This window comes from Pseudophryne corroboree, chromosome 5, assembly GCF_028390025.1.
Source record: "Pseudophryne corroboree isolate aPseCor3 chromosome 5, aPseCor3.hap2, whole genome shotgun sequence".
NCBI classification, from domain to species: domain Eukaryota; kingdom Metazoa; phylum Chordata; class Amphibia; order Anura; family Myobatrachidae; genus Pseudophryne; species Pseudophryne corroboree.
In genome coordinates this window covers 651,715,561-651,734,679 of record NC_086448.1, presented here as the reverse complement: position 1 = coordinate 651,734,679, position 19,119 = coordinate 651,715,561, and the positions used below count along the sequence as shown (strand labels likewise).

Here is a 19,119-nt window from a genome sequence, read left to right as displayed (position 1 = left end):
TGCGTCCACAGCTATCGCCTGAGGGTCCCTTGACCTGGCGCAATATTTTTTTTTTTAGCTTTTTGTTTAGGCGGGACGCCATCATGTCCACCTGTGGCCGTTCCCACCGATTTGCAATCTGCTCGAAGACTTCTTGATGAAGTCCCCACTCTACCGGGTGGAGGTCGTGCCTGCTGAGGAAGTCTGCTTCTCAGTTGTCCACTCCCGGAATGAACACTGCTGACAGTGCTTATACGTGATTCTCCGCCCAACGAAGAATCCTTGTGGCTTCCGCCATCGCCACCCTGCTTCTTGTGCCGCCCTGTCGGTTTACATGGGCGACTGCCGTGATGTTGTCTGACTGAATCAGCACTGGTTGGTCTCGAAGCAGGGGCTCCGCTTGACTCAGGGCGTTGTATATGGCCCTTAATTCCAGTATGTTTATGTGCAGACGAGTCTCCTGACTTGACACCAGCCCCTGGAAGTTTCTTCCCTGAGTGACTGCCCCCCATCCGCGGAGGCTTGCATCCGTGGTCACCAGGACCCAGTCCTGTATGCCGAACCTGCGGCCCTCGAGAAGATGAGCACTCTGCAGCCTCCACAGAAGAGACACCCTGGCCCTCGGGGACAGGGCGATCAGCCGATGCATCTGAAGATGCGATCCGGACCACTTGTCCAACAGATCCCACTGAAAGATCCTGGCATGGAACCTGCCGAAAGGAATGGCTTCGTATGACGCTACCATCTTTCCCAGGACTCGCGTGCAGTGATGCACCGACACCTGCTTTGGTTTCAGGAGATCCCTGACCATGGTCACTTTCTCCTGAGCCTTCTCCTCCGGGAGAAATACCTTCTTCTGTTCTGTGTCCAGAATCATGCCCAGGAAGGGCAGACGCGTCGTAGGAATCGGCTGCGACTTTGGAATATTCAGAATCCAGCCGTGCCGTAGCAACACTTCCTGAGAGTGCGCTACGCTGACCAACAACTGCTCTCTGGACCTCGCCTTTATGAGGAGATCGTCCAAGTACAGGATAACTGTAACTCCTTGCTTCCGGAGAAGTACCATCATCTCCGCCATTACCTTGGTAAAGACTCTCGGTGCCATGAATAGACCAAACGGCAACGTCTGGAATTGGTAATGACAGTCCTGTACCACAAACCTGAGGTACTCCTGGTGAGGCGGAGAAATGGGGACATGCAAGTACGCATCCTTGATGTCCAGAGATACCATAAAATCCCCCTCTTCCAGGCTGGCAATGACCGCTCTGAGCGATTCCATTTTGAACCTGAACTTTTTCATGTAAATGTTCAAGGATTTTAAATTTAGAATGGGTCTTACCGAACCGTCCGGTTTCGGTACCACAAACAGTGCGGAATAGTAACCCCTTCCCTGCTGAAGGGGGGGTACCATTATTATCACTTGCTGGAGGTACAGCTTGTGAATAGCAGTCAGGACTATCTCCCTCCCCGTGGGAGAAGCTGGCAAAGCGGATTTTAGGTAAAGGTGAGGGGGCTTCACTTCGAATTCCAGCTTGTATCCCTGAGATACAATTTGTATAGCCCAAGGATCCACTTGTGAGCGAACCCACTGGTTGCAGAAATTTCGGAGACGCGCCCCCACCGCTCCTGGCTCCGCCTGTGGAGCCCCAGCGTCATGCGGTGGACTTAGTGGAAGCAGGGGAGGACTTTTGATCCTGAGAACTGGCTGCATGGTGCAGCTTCTTTCCTCTACCCCTGCCTCTGGCAAGAAAGGATGCACCTCTGACTCTCTTGCTTTTTTGAGAACGAAAGGACTGCATTTGGTAATACGGTGCTTTCTTAGGCTGTGAGGAAACCTGTGGCAAGAAAGTCGACTTTCCAGCTGTCGCTGTGGATACGAGGTCCGAGAGACCGTCCCCAAACAATTCCTCACCCTTGTAAGGCAAAACCTCCATGTGTTTTTTAGAGTCGGCATCCCCTGTCCATTGCCGAGTCCATAAAACCCTCCTGGCAGAAATGGACATTGCATTTATTCGAGAGCCCAGCAGGCAAATGTCCCTCTGGGAATCCCGCATATATAAGACAACGTCTTTAATATGGCTAAGTGTTAGCAATACGGTATCCCTGTCCAGGGTATCCAACCCCTCTGACAGAGTATCTGTCCATGCTGCAACAGCACTGCACATCCAAGCTGAAGCAATAGCCGGTCTCAGTAGAGTACCAGAGCGTGTATACACAGACTTCAAGATACCTTCCCGCTTCCTATCCGCAGGTTCCTTTAGGGCGGCCGTATCCTGAGACGGCAGGGCCACCCTTTTAGATAAGCGCGTCAGGGCCTTGTCAACCCTAGAGGAGGATTCCCAGCGTAACCTATCCGTTGGCGGGAAAGGGTACGCCATTAGTATTCTCTTGGGAATCACCACTTTCTTATCAGGGGAAGACCACGCTTCTTCACATAACTCATTTAATTCATGCGACGGGGGAAAAGTCACTGGCTGCTTTTTCTCCCCAAACATATTTACCCTCTTGTCAGGGACAGGGTCAGCCTCTTAAATGTGTAATACATTTTTCATTGCAATAATCATGTATCGGATGGCCTTAATCATTTTGGGCTGTAATAGTGCCTCATCCTCGTCGATGCTGGAGTCGGACTCCGTGTCGACATCTGTGTCAACCAACTGAGATAGTGGGCGTTTTTGAGACGCTGACGGCCTCTGAGGCGCCTGGGCAGGCCCGGGTTGAGAGCCCGGCTGTCCCCCGGCAGCAACATAATCAAATCTCTTATGTAATGAGTTTACATTGTCATTTAAGACCTTCCACATATCCATCCAATCAGGTGTCGCCACCGATGGGGGCGACACCACATTTATCTGCACTTGCTCCGCCTCCACGTAACCCTCCTCATCCAACATGTCGACACAGCCGTACCGACACACAGCACACACACAGGGAATGCTCTGACTGAGGACAGGACCCCACAAGGTCTATGGGGAGACAGAGAAAGAGTATGCCAGCACACACCACAGCGCTATATACACAGGGATACACACTACCAGAAGTGAATTTTTCCCAATAGCTGCTGTATCAATACACCTTTTGCCTAAATTTATGTGCCCCCCCTCTCTTTTTACCCTCTTAGTGCCAGGAGACTGCAGGGGAGAGCCTGGGGAGTGTCCTTCCAGCGGAGCTGTGAAGAGAAATGGCGCTGGAGTGCTGAGGAAGAAGGCCCCGCCCCCTCAGCGGCGGGCTTCTGTCCCGCTGTTTCTGACTAAAAAATGGCGGGGGTTTAACACACATACAGTCACAGACTGTATTATGTGTCTTTTTTATGCCAAAGGTATTCTTATTGCTGCCCAGGGCGCCCCCCCAGCGCCCTGCACCCTACAGTGACCGGAGTGTGTGGTGTGCAGTGGGAGCAATGGCGCACAGCTGTGGTGCTGTGCGCTACCTTAATGAAGACAGGAGTCTTCAGGCGCCGATTTCATCACCAACTTCTGATCTTCTGGCTCTGCGAGGGGGGCGGTGGCGCGGCTCCGGGAACGGACGACCGAGGACCTTTGCCTGTGTTCGAACCCTCTGGAGCTAATGGTGTCCAGTAGCCTAAGAAGCGCAACCTAGCTGTGAACAGGTACGTTTGCTTCTCTCCCCTCTGTCCCACGTAGCAGTGAGTCTGTTGCCAGCAGATCTCACTGAAAATAAAAAACCTAACATTACTTTCTTTACTAGCAGGCTCAGGAGAGCCCAGTAGGTGCATCCAGCTCTGGCCGGGCACAGATTCTAACTGAGGTCTGGAGGAGGGGCATAGAGGGAGGAGCCAGTGCACACCAGATAGTACCTAATCTTTCTTTTAGAGTGCCCAGTCTCCTGCGGAGCCCGTCTATTCCCCATGGTCCTTACGGAGTCCCCAGCATCCACTAGGACGTCAGAGAAATAGAATTACTCCATTCACTAGCCCGTCAGCACAGATGACTTGGATGCCCAACATAAGAGGTCTGGTTAGGTATCCTCTACTGGGACCATGCAGCAATCATTCCTATGGCTCAATTCAATTACCCGCAATGTCTTCAGGGGTGCGAGTTAGAATGACAACAGCTGTACCTTGCAGCTGCCTAAACTTGCACAACACTGCCCATAGGGTTGTAAGCAAAAATGTGTGAATTAGGGCTGAGAGCAGGCCATGAGGTGCTGTGCCGCGGCAACAGCAGCTCGCACCCTTTGCGAGTAATTTGATTGACCCCCTAGTGTGTAAAGTTGAAAGTTTGACTAGTCTGGCATCTCCATGTTTAATGTAAATGTGTTACCTTTAATAAAGGCCAACAACATCCTTGCCCACAGTCCTCTAATTTACCCTCTCTTTAAATGGTTGGGTCCTACGATATCCTTGTAGAATGTTATCTTTTCCCTGTCTTGGGAGAAGACGTACAAGGTTCAGAATGGATTAGGCAGACCTTGTACTTGGAGAAATGATGTATATGTAATCATCAAAGTAATTTGACAAAGCACTTTGGCAAGTGGAACATATTAATTTTAGATATATTCCAACTTCTTTTACTGATCTTTAAGTCCAGGCAGGGTGAACTTTGTCCTTAGCAGAGAAGGCTTTAAAATAAAATAATTTCCTGGTTTCAGTAAGTGTTTCAGTAAGACAATCTATCTTTTCCAGAGGAAGACATGTTTACATGAATCCTCTTGGCACACAAACTAAAGTTTGACATACCCACTCCGGCTACCCATCAAAGAACAAATATCTAACTTATAATATAGTATAATTGTAACACAAAATAAAGAGGGACAATCAACAAATTGCACTTACATTCTTGTAAATCTACAGCAGATACACAGCTCAGCACTAGGTTGAAATGTAGGTGGTAAACACAGTCTTGCAAGCTAAACTCTACCATCCAAGGCACAAGTAGTCACAAAAAGTCTGTATTGTTTAAAACACACTGAATATTATTTTGGCTTTGCACAATTTCACAACAGATTATATAAAAACATTCCATGAGAGAATCCAATAATGGAATAATGCAAATTTTTAGAGTTGGGCATGCGAACGGATTTTTATGTATGTTACAGAATCTATTTTCGCCTTTCTGACTATGTACTATATAACACCATAGATATATGTTAATCTTACTTGCATTGTACAGACTTGCTACAAATATATACATTCATTTGTGAGCAAAGTGCTTAGTTTGCTAGTAAAATGATCCATCGTTACCCCTACACTTGTACCAAAGCCACTGTACACAAGAATCTGCATGCAGTTGTAACCCACCACTGCCACCAAATGACAGAATGGTTATCACCCTGTCAGTCAGTCTAGGAGCTGGGGACAGTAGGTAATGGGAGAATTGTAAAAACACACTTTCTTTTTATGGTGCCACAAACTGAAGACATCCAATGGAGAGTGAGGCCAAAAATTAAGTGCATAACAATTTAAACCAATGGTGCTAGGTAAAACAGCAACATAAGCAGTTTGTTTATCCTCCTCAAAATATACTCTTAGAACCCAATCCAGTCAAATGCAATACATTGTTTACTCGCGGTATAACAAATGCAAGCAAACAAGCAGCAATTTGTGAATGACTTAAATACAGAGTAAAAACACCAAATCAGAATATGATAACCAGCTGTAAAATGGCATGGAGAGGATCAACAAAGTCCACTTCACTGTACTATATCTCAGAAAAGAAATTTGGATACTCATTGATATTGCATTATAATAATTAAGAGAAATCAAATAAGCACACTTTAGAATGCCAAGCAGGCTGAACTGCATTACAGGGTGACCTGTGGAACAACAAAACACACAGGAAAGTGAGGTATGGGGGATGGTGGATTACAGCAGCCTCCACATGAGGCTGAATGGGCTCTTTAGTGCCTAAAGGAAAGATTTTTGCAAGAACATTTTTAAAAGTACATAAACCCTACCTTTTCCGCAAGGTAATATCTATTCATCCTGCACACATACTACAGGTTGAGTATCCCATATCCAAATATTCCAAAATACGGAATATTCCAAAATATGTTTTTTTTTGAGTGAGATAGTGAGACCTTTGTTTTCTGATGGCTCAATGTACATAAACTTTGTTTAATGCACAAAGTAATAAAAAAATATTGGCTAAAATTACTTTCAGGCTGTGTGTATAAGATGTATATAAAACATAAATGCATTCTGTGCTTAGACTTGGGTCCCATCACCATGATATCTCATTATGGTATGCAACTGTTCCAAAATACGAAAAAATCCCATATCCAAAATACTTCTGGTCCCAAGCATTTTGGATATGGGATACTCAACCTGTATTATAAGTATTGTATACACATATATACCAAACATCTAAAGAAAATGTGGGACCCTATAAATACTGTGCAGGCATCTGGAACTTGCCCTGGACAAGATATCAATAACTACAGATTATCAGACTTTCAGTTGTTAACTTTTTTTGCACAAGGTCTAAAAAGATAAAAAAACAAGAGGAAATTATTTGCAGCAGCAAATAAATGTAGGCAAGAAATTGCTCTTACCTGCTTTAGTGCCTTTTTGGTGTGCTGCTGGAAGGAAGACACTAGCTTGCTTTGTACTCGGTTGGAAGACGCTTCTTCAGTCACTTGCTTTAGGCACACTGTACACATAAAAGAACACTGTCATTTTTATCAAGAAGGAAAGGCTCAAAAAATTATGCAACTCAAAACAAAATAAAACATATGCTTTTCTAAAGGGGACAGAAGTTTCATCTCCTATACTCTGCTCCATATTTTAACTTTACGATAAAAAAATATTAATGGATAGTTTATATATTTTGGTGAAACTAAAAACGGAAAATAAGGAATTAAAGTCAAACAAATACACACGTGGAGGACACATGACATGCACTTTCAGCACAGACAAAATGGACTGAATTGATTTAAACTGTAGTGTTGCCAAAAAGCCCTCCATGTCTAGAGCACCAACTTGGCATGTCAGCCTGGTCAGTCAATGATATTTCCAAAGAGCATCCAAAGCATGAGACAGTATGGTGACAGCATCTCCCCCACAGTCAGTGTGTGGGTGCGTGTAGAACACAGATCCCTATTCAGCATTGCATGTGCTGTGGAGCCAGCTGCGCTGAAACTTAATGGCACACACAGAAGTCTGTACCCCAGAAAAGGAGAACCTAGGATGTGCCTTTAGGCTCATGTGAAATAATGTCAAATAAAATACTATAATTTTATCAAAATCCGCTGTAGTACAACTAATGTATATCAATGAGACTTAATTTTGCATTATTATTTAATAGTTGAACTAAACCACCAACCAGACATTGCACTGCACAATCAATGGGCTTAACTGTGGTATTTTACAGTCACCATGAATTCAGCTGTTACAGTAGGAAAACATTTAAACTACCAAGAGTGCTTTAGGATAATACATTTGCCCTGGCAATGGAGCTTACTGAGACACTGATGCTTAGGCTGTGAACACATTATGCAATATTGCATGTGATATGGCCGATATCGTATGATCGCATATAATATTGTGTAATGTGTACACACAATATTGCATGCGATGCACGCTCCCGCGGGTTGTATCCTGCATCGCACGTTGGTCCGTCGTGCGATATTGCTTACGAGGGCCATGCTGCCAAATGCAGCATTGCCCTGCTCCTCTCCCCCCCCGTTGCAACCGACATCGGCAAGAGTGTATGCACTTGCCGATGTTGGGACCCCATCGCAGGCGATGTCGCCTCTTATGCACATCGTTCTGATGTGTACGCAGCCATAGATTTGGTAGCCCGAATGTTAAAATGATCTGACTACAATATTGTTTTACCAAGGCAACAAGACAATTTCCTGCTTACTCATAAGGTAAAATGTTAAGAGACCGTTGCCAGCTGCCTTAATGTATTCCTGATCAATTATGAGTTCTGACAAACTGACTGGTGTGCTACTGTATTTTAGCATAATACTATAATCAGGAGTGAAATAAAGATTTTATTGTCTTCCTTGGCATGCCGCTTCCAACAGGCAGGTTTACATTTGGTCTCCCAAAACACACATTTACTTTCTTTGCATTTGCCATTTTCAATTATTGCAACCATGTATTAATAAATACAGTTTGTAAATGTAATTTTTGTTTTTAACTAGTCTTTTAAATTAGGAAAAATACTGCATTTACTATTTGTACTTTAGACACATCAATAGTTGCTGTTTTTATGCATACTAGCAGTCTCAGGGGTAGATGTATTACCCTGGAGAAGGCATAGGGAAGTGGTAAACCAGTGATATGTGCAAGGTGATAAACACACCAGCCAATCAGATCCTAACTGTTAATTTACATATTGGAGCTGATTGGCTGGTGCCTTTATCACCTTGCACATATCACTAGTTTATCACTTCCTTACGCCTTCTCCAGGTTAATACATCTGCCCCTCAGTGGCTTATAAAGATAAAGAAAGGGATGCTATACACAACAAATAAAAAAAAAAAAAACTTACAAGTTATAATAAACAGCATTATAATGAACATCCACATCAATTGTAAGTGTAATATAGGCATATAACATACTTCTTTCTATTAGTTGCAATTGGTGACATTACTGGAGGTGGGGTAAGGATGGGATTGGGTCAGGTAGATCTCAGGAGGCACTGTTAATTGTTGTTATTAATAACATGCTGTTGCAACAGTGGTTGCAGTGAGGGTTTATTCGCAAAGCGATTGACAGGGAGCATTTATGGGAGGTATTGGGTGAGTGGCGATTCAAGCGCTGGCGTGTTGTGACCATTTCAGGAGTGGTGTCAAAGCTTGCCACTGAGATACCGTATACAGTAGACATGGTTCCTGCGTCTCACTTCTGGCAGCCATGCTGCGGAACATAGGGCTAATCAGAAGATTGATGATCGACAGATGTGCGCCCAATGGTTTTGCATTCATACACAACCCGAGATGTCTCCAGTGGGCATCTTAGTACAAATCGTAGTGGCTGAGACTGAGACATATGCATATTGGGCATCTTAGTACAAATCGTAGTGGCTGAGACTGAGACATATGCATATTTTCTCACAGCCGCTGCATACAGATGAGCAACTGCACGGCACAGGCCCATAGTCACATCTAAGATTGCTTGTGCTACTACAATTCACACTGTGTGTGTGTGTGTGGGTGTTGTTGTATTATAGTGGCATGGAAGGAATATCGACATGAAGGAACATTGACAAGTACTTCTTGTCTGCTGAAGTGGAGGGAGTAAAAACTACCCCCTCCAGCAATCCCCATCTGAGCACAGCTTAGTGCTGATGTGCCGTGTCTCCCTATCCGGCTACGAGATCTCACATGCAGACGGGAGCCAGCACCCACCACAGCCAGGGACAGCTCTGTCCATGTTGTGGAGATAGGGCATCAACACCTACAGCTATCGAAATCGATAGCTGCAGGTGTCGAAACAGTCAGTGCTACTGACCGTTCTTACATTGCCCTGCATATCAGCGAGCTATCTAAAAGATAGCAGAACCGATAATGACAGGGGCACATAGCGACCTGTTAATGGGTACACACCGCCGCTGTCATACATGGGGGGAGGAGAGGGGGGGAAAGGAAAGCTGTATCAGTGCACATAATGTGCGCTGATACCACTTACCCCATAAGGACGATTATTACATCTACCCCTGTGACTCTTACATGCCATGCTCTCGGTGGTATGACATACGGAAGGCGGGGTATGATTGCTGCCGGATGCATGGCTTCAGGTAGGTGGTTTCCCCTGAATATAAAAAAAGTCTTCAGTGGCAGAACACTATTTTAAAAAGTTAGATGATGCTATGACAGAGTGTTGATTTAAATCTAATGCAACAAGTGTTTCACATCTCCAACCCATTTGGGGCAGATGTAATTACCCGGAGAAGGCATAAGGAAGTGATAAACCAGGGATAAGTGCAAGGTGATAAACGCACCAGCCAATCACCCTAAGGGTGTGTACACACGGTGAGATCCTTGCTATGCCTGATTTTCACTTGCGATTTCCCTTGAACTCCCCGGAGCCCAGATAGCACAGATTTTGACTAACTTTTCTTGAGATATGGACTATGGCCCTCATTCCGAGTTGTTCGCTCGGTAAAATTCTTCGCATCGCAGCGATTTTCCGCTTAATGCGCAATGTCCGCACTGCGACTGCGCCAAGTAAATTTGCTATGCACTTAGTAATTTTACTCACGGCTTTTTCATCGGTCTGGCGATCGGAATGTGATTGACAGGAAATGGGTGTTACTGGGCGGAAACAGGCCGTTTTATGGGCGTGTGGGAAAAAATGCTACCGTTTCCGGAAAAAACGCAGGAGTGGCCGGAGAAACGGAGGAGTGTCTGGGCGAACGCTGGGTGTGTTTGTGACGTCAAGCCAGGAACGACAAGCACTGAACTGATCGCAGATGCCGAGTAAGTCTGAAGCTACTCAGAAACTGCTACGAGGTGTGTAATCGCAATATTGCGATTACTTCGTTCGCAATTTTAAGATGCTAAGATTCACTCCCAGTAGGCGGCGGCTTAGCGTGAGCAACTCTGCTAAAATCGCCTTGCGAGCGAACAACTCGGAATGACCTCCTATGTGTGCTTACGATTTTGGCTGATGTGAGATGTCATTGACATGTGAGATGAACTAGATAGTACACCGATCTAGCAAGGATTGACTTGCCTGCACAGTCTATCTTTTCTAGCGATGCCGACCTGGCGGGACCACGCATCGGGATCGAATCAGGATCGCAAGGTGACTTTCGCCTTGGGATCTGCACTAACTTTTCTTGCGATTTTGACTATATAGTCAAAATCGAAAGAAAATATCCCACCGTGTGTACACACCCTAAGAAATAGCATTCTGAGAGGTCAGGATTAAAACATATTGGGCAGAATTCAGTTAAATCGCGAGTTGGCTGCAAAGTGCTTAACGCAGATAAATAACTTTTGTGTGTCAACTTTCTCTGAAATGTAGAATAATGGGTCATAAGATGTGGGACACATATGTTGAGGGGCTGTATTTAAGGGAAATGTGTTACTGAACTTGCATATAGAGTTTACAAATGTTTTTCCCCAGCATTTCCCAAACTTGTGTATACAAACTTAAAATCCCTATAGAAACATATTAATGTACCCAACACTTTTAGTTCCTTATATATACTTGCCTGCTATAATTTTTCCATAATTAACAAACGTAAATATCAACCATTTACCAGCTTATCAGACTTCTGTGCTGTTCTGCTATCTTGGCTGCCACTTTTGTGTGGGTTCAGGATGATTTCCGTACTTCATCAGGTTTGCCTACTGCAGATTTAACCCACGACATTGCCTTGTGGCAAACTGACACTTACAATTGAATTGTGTGGATCACATAAGCACACTTGGTGAAAATAGCCTTTGTATACTTCAATTCTACTCAATGAATAAGATTTACAGCCAAATCTTTGCCCCAAGTTCCCAAGAAGGAATTAACTGCTGTCTATTAGCAGCTTTTATGTTCACTATCGATGGAACTGCCAAAGGACATGTTATGAGACTGTGAGAAATCCCCTAAGAAAACATGTTATTATAAATGTGTAAAGCATGTAACATACTGCATTCATTGGGCGGTATTCAATTCTTTCACCCCCTACCACACCCGTTCTGTTTCTGCTGACAGGTGTGGTATAATCATTTCAGCTCGCTATCCCCGTAATAGAGAGGGCACCCAACCTGTACGCAGCTAAACTGGTTTACTATGGGTGCGATACGCACAATAACAGGGATCACTTTAGATAGGAGAATGGGCGTGATATATAATTTGAATTCCTTCCCATTTTTTCTATGTTAAGCTACAGATGTATTGTTTTGCAATACAAAAATTGGTATATACGTCTAACTTAGGTAATGTACATACTGACAGGTTGGTTGGAAGCATGCCTTTAATTCAATCTGGGTGTGGGTGTGCTTGAGGATCATGCACTTTCACTAACCCAAACATGTTGTAGTGTGAATAAAACACTTCATTAGCTTTTGTCAGTCATGTTATCAGTCACATTTTCCACACTTGCTGCTTTAGTGTGGAAAATAAACCATCAGAGCCTCTTTTTCCCTAAAACCTCCAGAACTGCACACAAAGTATATATTTTAAAGTATTTTGATGCATATCTTTCAATAGGATGAAAATAAATCAGGTCACATAGGGGTTTCTCCTTCTGATTCACCTGAGCACTGAATGACCACATCAATGTTCAAGGTAGCTAAGGACGTGTTTGGCCAATTGGTAAAGGTCCACTAATTTGGCATACCAGCCAAGCAGCAGGATCAACTGCAGCTGGGAGCAGAGTGTGCGAGCATTTCTCAACCATACTGACTAACAAGACAGAACAATTTTGATCTAATATTACTGGATATTGCAGCATGTATGTCATGCGCTATGAAGGGAAGTGCAAATACTAACCTATAGTCATAAACAATCCACTAACAAAACACGTGCAGTACATGGCGCTTTCAGCAAAAGCACAACGTGGTCAAGCCCCTACCTTCATTTTCCTCTCCATTGCTGCTTGCCTCGGCCATTTCAGTCCCATCCAACTCTGACTCACAGCCTATTTCCAGTGTTCCATCGGCTGGGCAAGTCAATTCTTCTTTCTGATGGGACGTTGAATAGAGATAATGAAAGTAAAAAATGGCAAACAAATAGAGACAACACACCTCACAGTATTAACAAGACACTATGACCCATTATACTATTCCAGTTATATCAATTACTATCAACCACAACATCCAAAATAACTATGCTAACTTATCAGAAGAAAGCTACCAGCAAGAATGATGAAACGTCTTCAAAGATCAACCAGTGTATAAGGGGTATAAGGTTTCTTTTTGCCGCCTAATGCACTATAGTTTAACGGCATAGTAGCGGATAGCATATTTGTTACTCAATGTGCTAAAACAACATAATGCATTTGTTTGGACTGTGAAATTTGAATTGTAAAATCTCACTCAGGTCAGTTTGAATAATAGTAAAAAAAACTAATTTTAACAAAAAATCACCACCCTAGTGTAAAATGCATTAATAGAAACCATTACAGTATCAACACAGAATTTGTTCCAGGCTGGTATCAGCAAATATGTCTTTGTATAACCAAAGTGACATTTATCTGAGAAATACAAATATTCTATGCACTTAATATTAAAACCATATGTAAATTTTGATTTCAAATTTCTAACTGGTATATATACAATATGAGCCATAGACAGAAAATTCTACTTACTTTAAGAGCATAGAGTCCCGATTTCCCAGGGATTTTGAAGAAGGTCCCATCGCCCACACGAGTGTTAGTATGAAGCATTGCATTTAGGCAAGCCAACGGAGAAGTACCACTGCAACGCAAGATAACACGCATGAAAAGGAGTGTAAAACACATGAACTCAGCTATATCTTACAATGCGTTCTCTACCACTTGCTTTTTTCTCTTCCTTTTTCTGTTCATGCTCCCCTTTAGAGAAATTCTTTCGAGCCTGAAAGCATCTACATTACAATAAAGGGTTTGACAATCCTAATCAAATGCATCTGCTCCATAGGCTTCAGGGGGAAAATCTGTGCAATATAATTATGTTTTTCCATGCTAAAACAAAAGAAAAAGGTACAAGAAAAGAAGCCAGCAGAACTGTATGCTTTCGAAAACGCATTGTCCAAATATTTAAGTAAAATCATTCAGAAGAACACAGGAAAGCTGTGGTTTTGAAAATGCTGCAGACAATGTGACTGATGCACATGAATAATCAGAAGGAAAAAAAGGCAAGTTCAATGGCAGCTGTATGCCGTAGGATGAAAGGCAACAAAGGAATAGTAAGAAAAGGCCCCGGAAGAACAGATTTAAGTTACAAGTAGTTACGTTTCTGGACTGGGGGAGGTGGGATCCTGTCTTAAGAGTCAAAATTAAGTTGCTGCTGCATGTTAAAGTTTTTAGCTCGGGGCAGAATTTCATGTGGAGGATGTACAACCAATTATGGCCAGTGGAAGGGCATAATTCAGACATGTTAATAACAGCTTTATATGTGAACAGATAGAATACAGCCCCATGAATGAACTGCAAATGACAACGCTCAAATCACAATAAATCTGGTGCAATAAAGACAAATGGAACATTATGTGAGCCATTGCCATCAGCTATAGTTTCTTTTATTACCAGGTCATCAAACCAATGAGACCTAATGATCATCATAGAAAATGTATATAATCATACAATAACTTCCTAAATATAAGCTTTGCACATCAGGAGGCATGTCAACAACTTACTTTAAAAAACATAACGACACTAACACATGACGTATGGGGAAATGGAGGACAAAAAAAAAAAAAGACTGCACAAACCTAAAGCAGCACACAATTGAAAGAATAGTAAGATTTTAATGTAAAGCAAATTTCTGAGAAACAATCTGAATATGTATTTATTACATATATTATTCATATGTCTATAACAAGCTAAAGCATTACTGAACAAACTAGTTTATATGTAGATGAATTAAAAAATAAATAACACAAATGTAAAGACAACATAACTCTGCAAATTAAAAAACTATGCATGTCCTATCTTAATGGATGAACCTGCAATGCTCTCTTCAAATGCAAACAATATGGCCTCTTCTAAGAGAAAAACATCCTTTCAGACATTATGTATCCAAGAAACATACCTAGCTTTTTCCCAGACTCCATACAGACAAAAGCACTTTAGATTTTTTGCGTACGGACTATGTTTTCCACATATACTGTCTAGAGGAAAAACAGGGTCGCAGAAACACTAGAGACTGAATACATTTTAGGATTATCCTTCAAACAGGATTAATTTTTACAATTTAGTTGTTTAAACAGCTACAATTAAGCTGTTCTACTTTCATATCAGTGTTTTGTTTTTACAATCTCACTCCCTTGGGATAATATAAACCCATAAGCCTTGCTGCTTTCTATCTTTGCTGGTGCATCAGATGTGTAGAGCAGATTAAGTTATCAGAATAGATTGCAGTGCTTCTGGAATACACAAACAAATCTCCACTTGACACCTTCCACTCCTCATACTCTCATATACTGACCGTTGCCAGGCATGATAGAATCTTACATGCTAACAATTCTAAATAAAACAAATAGTTTTAGTAAGCTTTGCTCGACTTCAACTGTAACAATGTAAAAAATAAAACTTTTTTTTTTTTTTATTTATTTATTCATTCGTAAATGCATGCCCAGAGTTTACTCTGCAAAGGAGGACAACTATCAACACATTGGTATTGATGAATACCAATGGCAGGTTAGAAAGGTTAAACAAAATGCCCACGTCTGTTTTTTCCCCCCCATATCAGGACACAGTTATTTAGTAGTCACAAGGTCTTACAATTTTATAAATAATCAGATTTTACTTTATAATTAACGTACAAAAAATATAAAAATATGAAAGTTATGTATGCAGAAGAAAATATACCATTACTGCTTCCAAACCAAAAAAGAAGGTAATGTGAGGCAAATATTGCACTCTCTTATCTATCCGCCATTGTCTACCTCTTTTGTGTCTGCCATTTCCATGTCAACCTTTTGACCCTGTCAACATTTTCTACTGTCTACCTATCTCATGTTGATCTTTTGACCATGTTGACATTGTGAACCTGTCGACTATGGTGGCCAATCCCGGGATCGGGATCGGCGGGATCCCGGGATTTAGGGCCAAAAATGGCCGGGATTCAATCCCGGGATTGGAAGCTCCAATCCCGGGGATTGAGGGATCAGCGTTGAGCGTCCACAGGACGCTCAGACGCTGCCCGGCTTCCTTCTTCCGGCTCCCCAGTGCAGCGTGAGAGGTCACGCTGCGCCCTCAGCAGCGATCAGAGGATGTTCCCCACCAGCCCGCCCCCCGGTATATGGTGAGTTATGTGTGCGGGGTGGGCAAGGCTGGGGTGGGGCAAGGGGGCGGCCACATAGCTAAAAGCCAATCCCGGGTATCCCAGGAATCCCGGGATTGGCCATTTTTCAATCCCGATACCCGGGATTGAAAAAATGGTCCGGGATTGGCTTCCCTACTGTCGACCATTAGTGGTCAACCTATTGACTGTAGACCTTTTTAGTGTATATCTAATAATCCACACCCGTTAACACCATGCAAAAATGAAGACATTTGAAATGATCTGAACACTTTGCTACTCATCAGTGTTCAGAGAGTTATAAGACCATTTCCAAACAATCCATCATTCCACAGCGAAAAAGATTTACAAATGGAGAACATTAAAGACAGATGGTAATCTTCCCATGAATGGGACACCCCAGAATTTTTTTTTCCTTTTCCTCAATGATTTAGACAATTATACCCCTTTTACACTCGCATGAAAATCCCGGGATATTGCACGTGAACGCGCATCATACCGGGTTTTTTGTCAGTGTGAAAGGGTACAGGGACAATTTCCCGGGTCGAGCATCCCGGGATTTCAACCCAGGTCTCGACCAGGGTTGAACCTGGGACCGTCCCGGGAAGCTGGGTAGTGTGAAAGGGCCCGTCCCGGGATTCACTACCCGGGACTGTTAAAAGGCCTCCGATTGGAGCTTTCATGGGCTCAGAAAAGATGTCATCTTCCAGAGCCCTGGGGAGCATCCTGGATGCGTGTGAGGAAGGCAGCATGGCGACCTGGACAGACCAGGAGGTTAGAGAGTTGCTGAGCATTAGGGGAGAGGAGGAAATAATGAGGCAGATCACAGGCACAGTTAAAGATGCAGTGATTTATAAAAACATCTCCAAGATGCTGGAAGCCAGAGGAATCATCCGCACACAGCAGCAAGTGTTAAACAAAATGAAAAATCTTAAAAAGCAGTTCCTGAAGGTGCATGACAACAATAGGAAAAAGAGCGTGTTGGCCGTATCGACTGGCAGTACTATGACATCTGCGCCAATATCTTTGGAAACACAGCTATATGCAGTCCGGTGAGTCTGTCTTCCAGTTCACAGCTACAGAAGGCACTCCAGAAGAGACACAGACCAGCAGTGACGTCTGTCCGTCATCACCGTTAATTGACGACACACCTGAGGACAGCGACACATCCTCCTAGCCGTCCATAAACACATCCAGAAACAACGACAGCATAACTGCAACCATTGAAGACGTCGTGGATGCTCAGACCAGTGACAGTGGGACTGTACAAAGTGCCGTCACCACAACTTTACAGAAAAACAGTAAGTACATGTTTAGAAATTAACACTCATAGCACAAATCCACAATTGTTAATCATCCGGTTATGTGTGCAGCATGAGTGGCCAGTGTGGCGGCAGCGTGGCGAGCGCAAATGAGCCCCTTGCAGGATCACTGCGCTCATCACGCTGCTGGCACGGTGGCACGCTTTGCAATTTCTGCCCCCACCCAGGGGGGCTTTGCATTTTTATAAATAGTTCAATGTTGCAGAGTAGCTAGTGTGTAGGTGGATTAATGCCACAAACACATGTTTGCTAACGCTGCTATTTTTATATACGCTCATTTTGTATTTCTTCTCTTCACAGTTTACACCGTACCGCCTAGAAGGAAGAAACTGAGCAGAGCGGAGCAAGTGGCTAAAGCCATGTGAAATGTCCTTGTCGACCAACTCCGAGAGATGGACGCTACAATGTCCGCACAGGAGGATGCAAGGCTCGACAGGTTTCTAGAGGCAGAACGCCAAATGCATGATGCATTTCTTTCCCAAGTCATGACAATGCAGGAACGCATGAGTAGAAAGCAGTATGACCGGCACAGGGAATTGCACCAAATGAACATGGCGTTCTATGAGCGTATGAGCAATACCTCAAGAGCACCAATCCAACACCACAACTCACAATACCCTGAGCAGGGTTTTTCATCATTTAATCCTGGCCCATACTATGCCCCAAATACTGCACCATCTAGCGCGCAAAGCACAGAGTTTACTGTATTGCGCAATTTGCTGTGAAACAGTGAATTTCTTATTGTTGTTATTTGTTGTTAAATAACCACAGTGTGGTCAGTGTTTATGCACAACGGTTTGTGCATTCTTTAATTTTTTTTCTATGTTCTGTTTTGTATAGTGTCTACATTAAAGCACTTTTTATTTATTTTTTACACAGTAATAATATACTGCAGGGACACTGTGGTTTATGGTGTTTTGCATCTACAAGCCTACCAGTGTTTTTTTTTTTTATGCCAATCAAAACTTGATTGCAAATCTAGGCATAACATTCCCACTTGTGCGTAACAGTAGACCATGTTTTCAGTGTTTTCTACATTGTTTCTCCATATATACACAGTTGCTGGCAATGTGTTTTTTTTTTTTTAAATCATAAATATTGAAACCAAAGATCAAAGGTGGAATACAAAATAAAAAAAATGTAATTCACCAAACATGTTGTGCTGATTCTTAAACACTATTGTACCAGTGCTGCAAGGTTGGACGTAATAGTGTGGCGTATTTGTTCTGCAGCGGAGTTTGAGGCAGTCCCAAACAAAGCACCTTCCACATGTGGGTTCATAACCTCAGGGTCCAGTACAGTCCACTCAGGAAGGAATACCTCATTTTTCAGTTCACAGATGTTGTGCAGTATATAGCACGCAGCTACTACATTAGGCATATTCTTTAGGTCCACATCATTGCGCTTTCACAAACAACGCCATCTTCCTTTTAACCTGCCAAAGGCGTTCTCAACCACCATCCTTGCTGAACTCAGGGTGTGAGTATAGGTTTGTTGCTCTGGGGTTAACTGGACCTGTTGGGTGTAGCCTTTCATAATCCAGGGGCGTAAAGGGTATGCAGCATCCCCGATGATGTGGACAGGGATCTCCACCCCATTCACAATCTTTGCACACTCTTTGGGGTACAGCCAGCCTCCCTGCTTCTCCTCTACGATGTTGTACAGGTCAGAATTGGCAAGAACTCGGAAGTCATGAGATCGGCCTGGCCAGCCAATAAACACATCTAGGAAACTAAAGAAGAGAAAAATTTAAAAAAGTTAGAATGTAAAACTCACACATGCAACTCATCCCACCACCCCAAAAATAAACACTTACCAATATTTGTGGTCCACAACAGCCTGTAATATGATGGAGTGCCAGCCCTTCCTATTAAAATAGTCAGCATGGTTGTCACGTGGGGCAATAATGGGGATGTGTGTCCCATCAATCGCTCCTCCACACTGCGGATAGCCTCGCTTCACA

The 19,119-nt window shown here is 43.3% G+C and overlaps 1 protein-coding gene across 2 annotated transcripts in view; it reads right to left on the bottom strand.

Moving 5' to 3' along the window:
- Positions 1–19,119, bottom strand: part of ASXL3 (ASXL transcriptional regulator 3) — a 303,495-nt gene that overhangs the window by 124,834 nt on the left and 159,542 nt on the right. For both annotated transcript variants that reach the window (XM_063923670.1, XM_063923669.1), the window contains 3 exons: positions 13,200–13,308; positions 12,465–12,573; positions 6,490–6,587 (listed from right to left, as the gene is read on the bottom strand). In XM_063923670.1, the coding sequence (XP_063779740.1) occupies positions 6,490–6,587; positions 12,465–12,573; positions 13,200–13,308 (316 nt within the window). The remainder of the gene's footprint in view (positions 1–6,489; positions 6,588–12,464; positions 12,574–13,199; positions 13,309–19,119) is intronic.